Source organism: Cyprinodon variegatus, unplaced genomic scaffold (genome assembly GCF_000732505.1).
Source record: "Cyprinodon variegatus isolate N-32 unplaced genomic scaffold, C_variegatus-1.0 Scaffold633, whole genome shotgun sequence".
NCBI lineage: Eukaryota > Metazoa > Chordata > Actinopteri > Cyprinodontiformes > Cyprinodontidae > Cyprinodon > Cyprinodon variegatus.
In genome coordinates, this window is record NW_015151086.1 from 235800 (window position 1) to 247895 (window position 12096).

Below are 12096 nucleotides of genomic sequence, written 5' to 3' on the forward strand. Positions count from 1 at the left end.
GGGAGATGTTCATGTTGCTGCAGTCTGCAGTCTGGACGTTAGATGTCGCTGAAAATTACACACTGTAGCTTTAACTTTCAATGGAGCGCCCCATTGAAAGCTGCTGCTGCCGCAGTAAATTCTACTGTTCAATAGTTGTGGCCATCTTCCTTGTTGTGCTTTCTCCAGTGTTGCACAGCTTTGTCATCCCGCCCTCAAAACCCAGCCCGGTTTGCATCCAAAAAGACTAAACACACAGAGGCCCGCTGATTGGCCCGCCAGTTCCAGGGCCTGCGGCATTGATCGAGGCTAGACCACTCGCAGGCAGAAATGATTTTGGCCGCTGGCGAGTGGGGCTAGTTTACTAGCCTATATCTTTAAACCTCACAAGCTCAAACTAGACTACTGAGTTATTGCTGTTTGAAGGTTCTGCTAATTCTTGTTTCTTAACACTGTCAAAGAAATCAAAGTGTAAAGCTTATACCCAGATAAGAATTTTTTATATTTTATTATTTTTTTGTCCATATAGGGCATAAATCACTCACTGGCAGGATTAAGCCGTGACAAATGCTTGGACCTCTCTGTTATGGTTTTGTTGACATGAAATCATCTACAATTTTTCTGCACCGACTTTAACCCTTATTTTTTCTATTTTCAAAGATTAATATTTGGGAGTGTTGGCCTAATTGTTAGAGCAGTGGGACTGTACTCTGAGAAGGTTGCAAGTACCCAGTTCAAACCCCACAGTCTGGGTTCCTGAGCAAGACCCTTAACCCCATACTGCTCCCCAGGCGCCACACAATGGCAGCCCACTGCTCCCCAAGGGGATGAGTAAGCAGAGAGTGAATTTCCCAATTGTGGGACAATAAAGAGATTTATATTTGATTAATTCCCACCAGTGGAGACGCAGAGGTTTTCTGTAATTTCTAATCCTGTAGTTAATAATATCAAAAAGTTTCTATTTATTCAGTGTTGTTCATATTGACATGATGGCATCATATAGTTGCTGTAGACCCTCTGACCGTGTGTCAGTGGAGCTCTATTGGATTTAACGGAGGTGGAAATTTATACTCTGAAATGTTTGTGTTGAACAGATCGTGCAGTTTAATCGCCTTCCTCTGGTCATCAGCTTCATCGCCAGCTGCAGTGCCAACACAGGTAACATTTAGAAATTCAACATCTTTTTGGTCCAATAATATCATGACTGTAAGGAGTTTAGTTTACTTTCATGAGTGATATATGTTACAACCTTTTATGTCTTCGATGTATGCAAATGCCCTGCAGAGAGAATTTGGCAATGTTCAACTTTTTAACTGTGCTGATAACATGAATGTTGAGGCTCTTTTGAAAAAAAAAAAAAAAAGCCTCAGCAGTGGTTATGAGGCGGAAGTGCATCTGCTTGAAAAGTGGTGCATGATGCAGATAAGACCAAAGAGTAGATCTGGTTCTGTTCAGTCCTTGTCTATTTCTCAACCGACCGGTTGAGGTGGTTAGGAGCTTCAAGAAGTCAGGTACGCACATTGATTACAGGCTCAATGTCTAGTTGAATGTGGATGTGTTATAAGAGAAATCAGTCAAAACTGTTTGTGATCAGGAAGTTCAGGGGTTTTGGAATGAGCTCAGAGTTTTGAGAAAATCTGTCAATTTTTAATGGAAAGTGTTGTCATTTTCAATATAACTGTAGCTGTGTCCGGGTGTCCGCCCTAACCACTATATAGGGCACTATATAGTTAGATGATTGTTCAAATCTCTAGTGGATGAAAAATTAGTGGACTTGAAATTTCCCACAATGCACCTTGAAAAGTAGTGATCATCCATGGTCACTAGACAAGCAGATATATACTAGAATGGTTTGCGAGGGTAGCTCTCTTCACAAAGCATCATGGGTTTTATTGTCACAGCGGCCTGTTGATAACAAAGATGGCGCAGGCACCGCACAGGAAGGCAGAGTTATGTAACCAACACGGAGCAAAAAGCAGTGATCATCTGTCCGAACTGTCAATTACCGGAGTTCGCAATGAAGTCCACTATATAGTCCGCACTTTATATAGTGATTGAGGGATTTAGGGGTTAGTTTGGACACAACCTGTGTATTTTTATATATTTTTTTTTACCTCAAAGTGGAAGATTAAAAAAAAAAAAAAGAGCTGCACAGAATTGTAAACATATGCAGGGAAGGCGATTGGCTGAAATGTGCAAAAGGGTTTGTTTATGCTTAATCCAGTCAGCCTTTCTAACAAGAGCTATAAAGCCTGAGAGAGGAGTGCAGCACTAGAAAATATTTTTTTTAGTCATGAGCTTCTTGTACCTGTATTGTTATTTTTTGTAATGTGGTTTTGACTTGTGTAGAAGAACCAAAGATGACTTTCCACTGACTTGGCTGATAAAAAGAATCTAATCTCTAAAGTTTTGTATTTCTGTATCCTCAGGTCTCATCATGGGTCTGGAGAAGGAGTTGGCTCCACTAATAGAGGATCTGAGGCAGGTGGTGGAGGTGACATGAGCGTTTGACTAGCAGCAGATTTCCCCAGATTACTTCAAGCTCACCATATTCCTATCTTTTTGTTAAGCTGTTTGTGCAATGTTGCAATGAATCAGTTTATTAGACTTCTTGCTTTGTTGGTCTTGGTTTCATTATTCTTGTGTTGGGTCAAAGTCTAAATAAAGAGATTTGATTTCTCACAGCCGACGTGCGTTAGCCCCTTTTTTTCATTGAGGTATTCATGCATGTATATTTCACTCTTTGTCTGCAAAGCACCGTGAACTGAAGTAATGTGAAGAAGATGGACAGAGGACAATGCATGGTTTACACTTGGGGTAGCAAAGTTAATCATGTTAACAGGTCACAATGCAACACAGCATGTGCCACTGGGAGCATGTCATACAATAGTTACACCATGGATCAGTTATTGAGAAACCTATTTAATATGAGATTTAAATAACAAGTGCTTATCAAAAATAATACCAAGATATTTTTAACTTTTTATTAGAGGCCAATTTAGTGCCAGATAACATTTATTTCCTTATCAGCTTGTTTTTCCAATGACTCTGGTCCAGATAATGAACTCTGTCTGGTCTGAATGCGTACAAAGAAGATTTAAAATAATCCAGGGTTTTATATCAATAAATGCCTTTGGTATTTGTAATTGATTCGTTTCCTGAGGTTTTATAGACATACAGTATAGCTGAGTAGCATCAGTATAAAAGTAGAAATGAATCCCATGCTATGTGATCATTCCACCAGCAGAAAAACTGGCTCTTGCAGCACCTCCTATCATTTACATTAACAAACAGAAATCTGTGAGCTAAATGCGATTTAAACCAGCCTAGTGCATTTCCCTTATTCATGCAAAACTGTTCAAGCCTTTGTAAAAGAGTATTGTGATAAACTTTATCAAATACTGCACAGCTTTAAAATGACAATAAGGAAACAAGTATATTATCAGAGGCCATGACAACATCATTAGTGACTTCCAGCAGTGCTGTTTCAGTGCTATAATGAGCTCTAAAGCCTGACTAGGACTCTTTAAAAAAATCAATATGGTGTAACTGGTCACACACAAGAATTTTGGATACCAAAAAGAAGATTAGATTAAGATCTATAAATGATCATGTCATTAAAATCAAGAAGATTCTTGAGTAAAGGTTAAATTACAGCTACCTGAACAGGTTGTGATACATATCCCAGTATTTGTAATAGATTTATTATATCTAAAATTGAGGTGAAAATCATAAGGAATACTTGCTACTTTAAATAACCTGAAGGTTTTCATAACTCAGAAGGCTCTAGATCAAAACGGTCCCAACAGCTCAGGTTCAATAGTTGCCTCCAGTGCTGCCTCACTTTCTAAGGAAGAAATGAATATATTGAAAGGGTGCCAATGATCTTATTTTGTATAGAATCAATCTTGAAAAATATCTAATTAAGTCATTAATGCTGAAAAACAGAGCTGCAGCTTTGTATGAGTTTGGCAGCTTTATTGTGAGATGCTGTAATCTTTGCAAATCAGACCAGGTTTTCCCAAAGAAGTTCAACAATCAACAACAAAGCCCACATTTTTCAGAACATGTAGCTAAGGCTGTCATCCTTGGTCAGATTAGAACGCTGGCCAGAGAAAATTACAGATTTGTACATTGTTCCAAATGATTGGAATAACATTTTCCAATCAATTCCATGGCCATGGTTGTGTATAATCAAGCACCTATGCATGCAGAATGTTTTTACAATCATTAGTGAGAGAATGAGGCGCTCCCACAAGCTCAGTAAATTCTGGTGTGGAACCTAGAAGAGATGAAGCTGTTCTAGCTGCAAAGGATGGAACAATGTCATATTGAACCCCAATGTATTAGGAATGGGATGGCACTTAAGCTCATATGTGACTTAAGTCAGATGAGAGAATACTTTTGGCAATAGTATGTACTATGATTTGTAAAATTCTTTTTTCATGCTCCCCACTGATTTACACTAACATGTAACACACCATGTGTTATACTAACATATATGTTAATGCTGATCAAGATTCTCAGTCATCCAGGTCATAGTCATTCCGTAAAAGTTCAAAAAATATCCACTGGACTTGGTTTCCAAGATTTGAAGACGTTTCGCCACCTCTCCAGGAAGCTTTTGCAATTGAGAAAGCTTCCTGGAGAGATGGCGAAATGTCTTCAAATCTTGGAAACCAAGTCCAGTGGATATTTTTTGAACTTTTACGGAATATATGTTAATGCTTTATTATGAGCCACAGCCAAATATGTTAATGCAGGTGTGATCATCATGATCACACCTGATATAACTCTTGCAGTAAAAAAATAAAATAAAATAAAGTCTTGGAGACAAAAACTTAATTACTTAATTAGTATTTTCAAAATCTTCAAAGAACATGGTGTCAATCAATGCTGTCACATTTTCAAATACCTACAACTATCACATGCAATATTAACATATGCCATATTATCTCACTCACAAATTTGGTTATACTATAATTGTGTCATGTTAAACCACTGTATGTCATACTGTGCTTTTATCGCAGTACATTGGTTATAGTAAAACTGCCCACACTACTGGTTATTATTTTATATCCAGCTGTCATAGTTTAACATTTGTCCTACTGTCAGATGGTGTAGGGGACCAAAAGTTGGAGACCTTTTAAAGTATACTAAGTATAGTGTACTGGTCCTAATATACTACTTTATATTTAATAGTAGATGTAATATTGTAGATATCATAAACAATGCTGTCCCAATGTATGTCGTATTATGCTTCCACTGTGAACTTGCTCATACTACACTGATATATTTTTACATTTTTCACTGTCATCAATATAACACACTGCACTGTCATTGTAAAAAAATTACTATACTATATTCGGCTTTACATTTATGTTTGTCACACTCGTAATCGTCTTCTTCCAATTTATACTGGAGGTTTGTGACGCTACAATAATCTATACTTGTACTACTACCATACATATGAACATAGCAGTTTCATAGGCCATATAAAACTACTGCTATTGTAAAAAAGGCTTTATTCAAATGTTCATACATTAAAAAAAAACGGTCAAACTATACTATTTTTTTCATTACAACAGGTCATACTGTATTACTTTGTCAAACATATTTTATATGATACTGTGTCATAGTAACATAGCCATACCATATTCATATTTTGCATACTTTAGCACATCATACTAACATCACACTATATAAGGTGTCTTTTTATGCTAAAACATTTCATAATGTTTGCCAAATATTCTACTCGTGTCTTAGACATCATTTTGTTCTACCTGGTACAATGAAAATTAATCTTTTAATGTCATATTACATAGTCAGATATGTTGTACGCTACTATCATGCCACCCTTAGACCATTTCTTAATAATTAGATGTTATTAAATGTCACACTATGCTATGCTATAGTGCTGTACTTAAACGTACCATATTTAAAGATAATTGAAATAATTTATAACATTTATTGTAAAAATGGTTAAAATATAGGTATCAATACTAAAAATATCACACTGTGAGATGAATTCGAGTAAAATATTCCTGTTTCATATTATTAATAATGTTTCACATCAAAACACTTCAACCATTTTACCATCCAGTTTATCACATTGATGTTTAAATAAGTGGATATTATGCACACAGTGAAAAATAAAAGGTAAAACAAAAGAAAGAAATATCCCAACTTGTCTTTTAAAAAGTCAGAATAACGATAGAGGTACCGCAAACACTATGGCTATTATTAATTCATTTCAAAATTTCACAAGTTTTTACTCGATCTTCCAGTCGGATACATGTTTTGTATTGGTTCTGATTGTAATGCTCTGCTACAATCATCTTTTTCATCATCTGTTGAACATTATAACTCCAGTGTTGGGTTTTCTAAAAGCTATAAGTCTGTCACAACTGTCCCATCTTGCACTGCAGGGTGTCCTTCAAAACTGACCGCATTAGAAATTCACATCTTAAGTGTCAGATATAAAGTTCATTATTTACATTCAACATAGTTGAGTTTTTAAATATGCTTTTCTTCTGTGCATTGCTGCTCTTCACACAGCATCGTCCACAAACTTTAGAGAACTGTCAGAATCCTTGGATGAGTTGACGCCTAAAGGCAGTTTACTGAAAACTAATCATTTGTTGTGAAACGTATTCCAGATCTGCTTCATTCCTTCAGGTATGGTGGTATCTGTCAGAGGGTGGAGGTGTTTTCCTTTGTCTCCATGGATGATTGTCACCTTCCTTTTCTTATCTGTGACTGCAAGAAAAAAAACAAAGGCAGCAGAAGCTGATTTGAGAATTCTGGGCTTAAAAAAAAGTCATAGTTTGAAGTGTTCTGCTGGTTTTTTCACATTTCCTTTTGTTTTTGTAAAACAGCAAAGAAAGGACTTAGCAAGTGAGGAAATCTTATTTCAGTAATGAGGAAGTGGGTTTATGTTACATAAGCATTTAGTTTTAAGACCCAAATGCAATGTTGTAATGGTCAACTTTCCCTCCTCTGCTTAATCTTGGTCTTTCCCTTCATCTCTTTAAAAACTTTGAAAAACCTATTGATTGGTAAATATCTAACCCTTCTATGGGGTATATGAGAGATTTATAAATCATAAGGAGTTCACATTTTATTTCCCTTCTTTTTCAATAGGTGGTAATCTTTTCAGTTTTATTTTATTTTTTTGTTTGTTTTACAGCAACCAAGAGCTATTTTTTTTCTGTGGTTTTCAATTGTACAGCAGATTAAATCTGCAATGTGAATCAGTCTTATGAAACTAACCAGTTTCCACTGAAGGATCTTAATCCATTCGTCCGCCTCAACTCCAGATTTTGCACAGAGGTAGAAGGTTCGCTCAGGAAACACCAGACTGGGGAACATAGAAACATCCAATGTTACTTAAAAAGGACTCAGCTTTAAGAAACAGTTGTGTTCAATTTTTGCTGCAACATAAAAATAACACATTTAAGAATTAACAGAATTGGAAACCTGCAGTTTGTTTCTATCTGAAGTATTTAGTCCATTTATAACTTCTGCCTTCTTTTTCATGCCTCTATCTAATTATTGCTTTAGGTTCTGTATGGATCCTCTCCTCTTCCTCTTTCAATTGTCAGCTTATCTTCTATCCTATTAACTTCCTCTTTTTGTTTTGGCTTTTTGTTGTCGATTTTATTTTCAAGTCAAACTTTTCCCCTTTAATTTGATGCTGCCTTCATGCGGTCTAATAAAGATTATATTTTCAACTTGTAAAGTGAAAATTACCAGCGGATTGTGTTCAAGTGCTTTTGTTGTGGTAGAAAAGAGAAACCTGTTGGATCCAAAAATTATCCCGACCTGCTGCTTGGGCAAGATAGACTTCCTAATTCATCTGCTACAGGAAGAAGATGCATCAAATGCATTGACCAACTGCGAGCGTCTGATAAAATCAAACAATAACGGTCATTTAAAAAATGATGCAAGTTTCAATGAAGAGACATGCATACACACACACACATATATATATATATATATATATATATATATATGCTTAACGATGCATTATACAGAATTGTTTCTCTGCTCTCTGCCATGTTGAAAGGTCGTCTCGGCAACTCAGGTAATTTTCTCAGCTTTCCAGGGGAAATTACGCCATGAGTGGGTATTCATTTGCAATTTTCATGTTGGCCTTTGGCATTTACCATAATTACAATAAGACATGAAGGCAACATGAGATTTATATGCTAAACGATCCTTTTATTGTGCTGACTTAGTGAGAAGGCAAAAGAAAAAAATGAAAACCTTCCCTTCCTGTTTGGATGGACTGAATCTTAAGCTATTTATATTACATTACCTATAGCTGGTAGTCTTGTTTCCTCAGCTGAAGCCTCAAACTTCTGTTTTTTTTTTTTTTTAACACAGAAATGTCAAACTGCTTTGCTTTGGGGAAGTACAGCTCAGAAAACTAGGTTGCATTGTGGTTATCTAAAGGTTTTTAGGGGTTTAAGTGGGAGTAAGGTAAGAGATGAGATCTGAGGACAGGAAACCAGGACAAACACATGGCAGGGAGGAGAGTTGAAAGAAGAGCATTTTTTTTTTTTTTACGATTAAACAAACAAACGATAAAGGTGACAAAGTAAAAGCTGATGGCTAACAGTTCTATCTTTTGTAGACTGAAAAAAAAAATCTGAGTTTGTTTTGTAAAGGCTTCCAGTTAACCCCCCCCCCCAAAAAAAAAATAAAATATCTTGCATCATGTCTTGTTAATTGATTCTACAGAGACATGACAATGGCTCTGCAGAAAAACTCTTAAAAGAATTAGGTCACTTCTCTGGATAATCTGTTTGACTCACTTAATATACAAGTGAACAAATAGAAGTAAAATCTATTGAGGAATGAAGAACTTTGCAACAGATTCCTACCAACTTTGAAAGTCACCTACCAGAAGCAGTTGACTTTGTCCTGAGAATAGTCGAACTGGACTGCAGTACAGGATCTTAAATCCAACGTTCGAATAGGCTCCTCACACTGCAACAAGGAAATAAGTAACTGATTACATATTAACAGGAATACATTAACCAATAGTTTGCACATATTGTTTTATCAAAGTTATTTCGCCCAATTTCCACGAACCTCACCATTTTATCTTTAAAGTACTTAAGTTCATATCTGTGGAGAGTGAACCACCTTTGTTTCCAGCTCTACAAAAAAACATAATATTCTATTAAGCACAGTGTTAGTTGATTATTGCAGATTTCCTGACAACTGCTGAATAATCCAACGTGTAGTACGTGGAGATGAGACCAAAGTTCTTACCCTCACAAATGCTCCTTGTTTCACGAGATAGCCCTCCTTAGTGCCCAGCTGTAATGATATACTGCATCAGTTGAAAGGCAACAAATAAAACACAACAGAAGTGATGGAAATATAAAAAAAAAAATTACTAATCAGGATATGAATGATTTCTGATGGGTGCAATTTGTCAACTTTGCTGTAGAGTACAATTATTGTTTATCCTGATAGAAAGACATACATAGGAAGGTCACATTCATCACCCCTTTTCTATAAAAATACATTTTACGTTAATCATCCTTTCCATGTTTCCTGACCTTTTAGTTGCCATCATGGAAAACACTAAGTCCAGCTCTTTATCCAAACGGCTCTTAGAACCGTCTCTAAACAATAACTCACAGTAGCTGTTCTCTGTCTAACTGTGTCAGTCTCACCACCTGTGCCCCCCCTCCATCATTCTTATGTTTGTTTTATTCACTCATTTCAATCAGGCTGAGCTGTGGATTATTGCTCATTTACTTTTATTTAATCTCTGTTATTATAGAATGATGGACTCACATTTGACTCTAGTCACCTATAATATAAATAGGAGTTAAGAGTCACTACAATGTCTCTAAGCTCCCCTAGATGTAGCTGGCTGTGAAACAAGCCCAAAGCATCAGCCTTCCACCACTGTGCTTTATAACTGTGAGGTTTTTGATAGGCTCTGTTTGTTTTTCATGAAGTTTGACTGAAAATATAACAATGAAACAGACGATTCATTGCAGAATGAAGATCCACTTCAAACTGTAATTTCCTTTGTTGAGTAGGATATATTTTTTAACCATTTTGGTAGTGTTGATAAATGTAGCTTACAGATAAAAACCAAAACAAAAGAACAATAAAACATTTTCTTTTCAACAGAAATGTTAAACTTCCAAATAATAGGTTCATTTCTATGCACTATGGTCATTGAAGCAGCTTGGTTAATCTTGGGGGTGGGGGCAGGTCAGAGGTCTTTTTGAAAAAAATGGAACCAGCATCTCAACAAACATTGGTAGAACTAAGTATAAAGTGTTTTACATAGAATTCCCCTAACTTTATTTGAATATGCTTAAAAAACAGTCATCCAGGAACAACCAGCTTCTTTAGCGATGACCTTTATTGGCCAACCATTCTTGCTGATGGTAGCAATAAAAGTTTTCTGGATAACTGTCGAGTCAGCAGTATTTCCTGTAATTACATAGCCTATCAATCCAGACTGGGAGACTGTTTAGAGGCTCCTTTTCTTTACAGACAGTTTTGCCCAGTGCTTAGGTTAAAAACAGACAAAAATCTCAGAAAATCTTAATGCTATTTAATCAAATTTCATATTGTTGTTATTGTTTGTTTTTAAATATCTGACATCGTGCTCTTCCTCTCCAAAAGTGCTTTTGTTTAATTTAAAGTGTCAGTCCCAACCTCATTAATGTAAACTGTATATTTGCCTCTCTGTGTATAGCACTCTATCCTATAATTAAACTCAATTTTCTTGTCAAGTGAAGCGTTTTCTGACTCTTATTCTAGTAAAAATAATTGGGATATGACACCATGGGTTTCCATTTACGTTTCTATTATGTTTTAAATTGCTGAGTCACTACACTTTGGGTTTTGATTGTCTGTAGGACTTAATTATCATAACTTCAACAAATAAATAACCAACATATTTTACCCTCAACCTTTAGTTCCTGCACCAATTTTATTATTCTTTGTAACCTAAAATGTTTCCAAATAGCCAGAATTCAATTTTCTGTAAACAAAAAAGAAAACATATCCTGCTTTCAAGCAGCAGACATTCAGTTTCTTTAGCCGAATGTGTATGTGGTGTTGAACACTTTATTTTAAAAGCATGATTTTCGAAACCTTGCTGTACCTTGATGCAGGTAAACAGCCAGTGTCCGTATAAATATTTTTTCAAAAACAAAAGACATGTTGTATTTATTCCTTCCAGGAGATTTGCTTGGCCTTAAAGCTTAGTATCTCAGGAGGGAAGCATGGATCGTAACAAACCGGCCTGAAAACAACTTCTCCATCTTTCCACATGGGCTGTATGAGGAACATGCAAACATAGAAGTTCCGCTGAACAGAATGTCCTCATAAACACACCTGCTTTTTCAAATCCTCCATGTGAAAGGTTTGATGTATTAGTATGAGGAAGGTTATTGTAAATTCAACAAAAGTAAATGACTAGATTTACCAATCATACGGTTCTACATGAAATTAAATACAATAGTCTTCCTGAAACTTACTGGATTCTTAAACCAAACAAGGCGCAAATAAGTTAAAAACAAAAGCACTTGTCATACCGATGGAGCTGTGGGCACCAGATCATCTTTGGTCCGACCCGTCTGTATGGCGGTGTGAACTCGCACTGATTCATAGATGGACGGTTCTTCTACACGCCATGGATATGGACTCTTCAGCACCATGAGGGTCCCTGGTTCAAGAAAGAAGGCAGGTTACGCTTCCAACGCCTATTTATTGTTTAGATGATAACTAAAAAATTGTTATCACGACTCGAAATTTATCAAGATAATCGATACGGTAAATGTGCACCCCTAGTTTTGAGATACTCCCAGAGGACCAACAGATAAATGTACACTCCATCCAAATGAAGGAAGGGACTAGGGCTGAAACAATTAATCAGATTGCTCCTAATTAATCGATTATTGAAATAAACAGACTAATTTAGTAATCATATAATCGTTAACTGGAGTATAGAGACATGCCTTTAGATGACAGAGCTACCAAATTAGAGCTGTAATTACACACACACATATATATATATACACATATACATACATACACACATATACATATATATATATATATATATATATA

The 12096-nt window shown here is 36.0% G+C and overlaps 2 protein-coding genes across 2 annotated transcripts in view; one reads left to right on the forward strand and one right to left on the reverse strand.

Annotated features, from left to right (window-relative positions):
• Positions 1 to 2663, forward strand: part of lamtor3 (late endosomal/lysosomal adaptor, MAPK and MTOR activator 3) — a 6929-nt gene extending 4266 nt beyond the window's left edge. Inside the window, exons 6-7 of the mRNA XM_015393269.1 lie at positions 1074 to 1137; positions 2409 to 2663. Of these exons, the coding sequence (XP_015248755.1) occupies positions 1074 to 1137; positions 2409 to 2482 (138 nt within the window). The 3' untranslated portion in view covers positions 2483 to 2663. The remainder of the gene's footprint in view (positions 1 to 1073; positions 1138 to 2408) is intronic.
• A 2876-nt stretch (positions 2664 to 5539) lies between these two features.
• The window catches only part of dapp1 (dual adaptor of phosphotyrosine and 3-phosphoinositides), a 13842-nt gene continuing 7285 nt past the window's right edge, over positions 5540 to 12096 (reverse strand). The window contains exons 4-9 of the mRNA XM_015393267.1: positions 11562 to 11692; positions 9262 to 9309; positions 9084 to 9146; positions 8888 to 8973; positions 7252 to 7339; positions 5540 to 6738 (exon numbers count right to left, since the gene is read on the reverse strand). Of these exons, the coding sequence (XP_015248753.1) occupies positions 6715 to 6738; positions 7252 to 7339; positions 8888 to 8973; positions 9084 to 9146; positions 9262 to 9309; positions 11562 to 11692 (440 nt within the window). The 3' untranslated portion in view covers positions 5540 to 6714. The remainder of the gene's footprint in view (positions 6739 to 7251; positions 7340 to 8887; positions 8974 to 9083; positions 9147 to 9261; positions 9310 to 11561; positions 11693 to 12096) is intronic.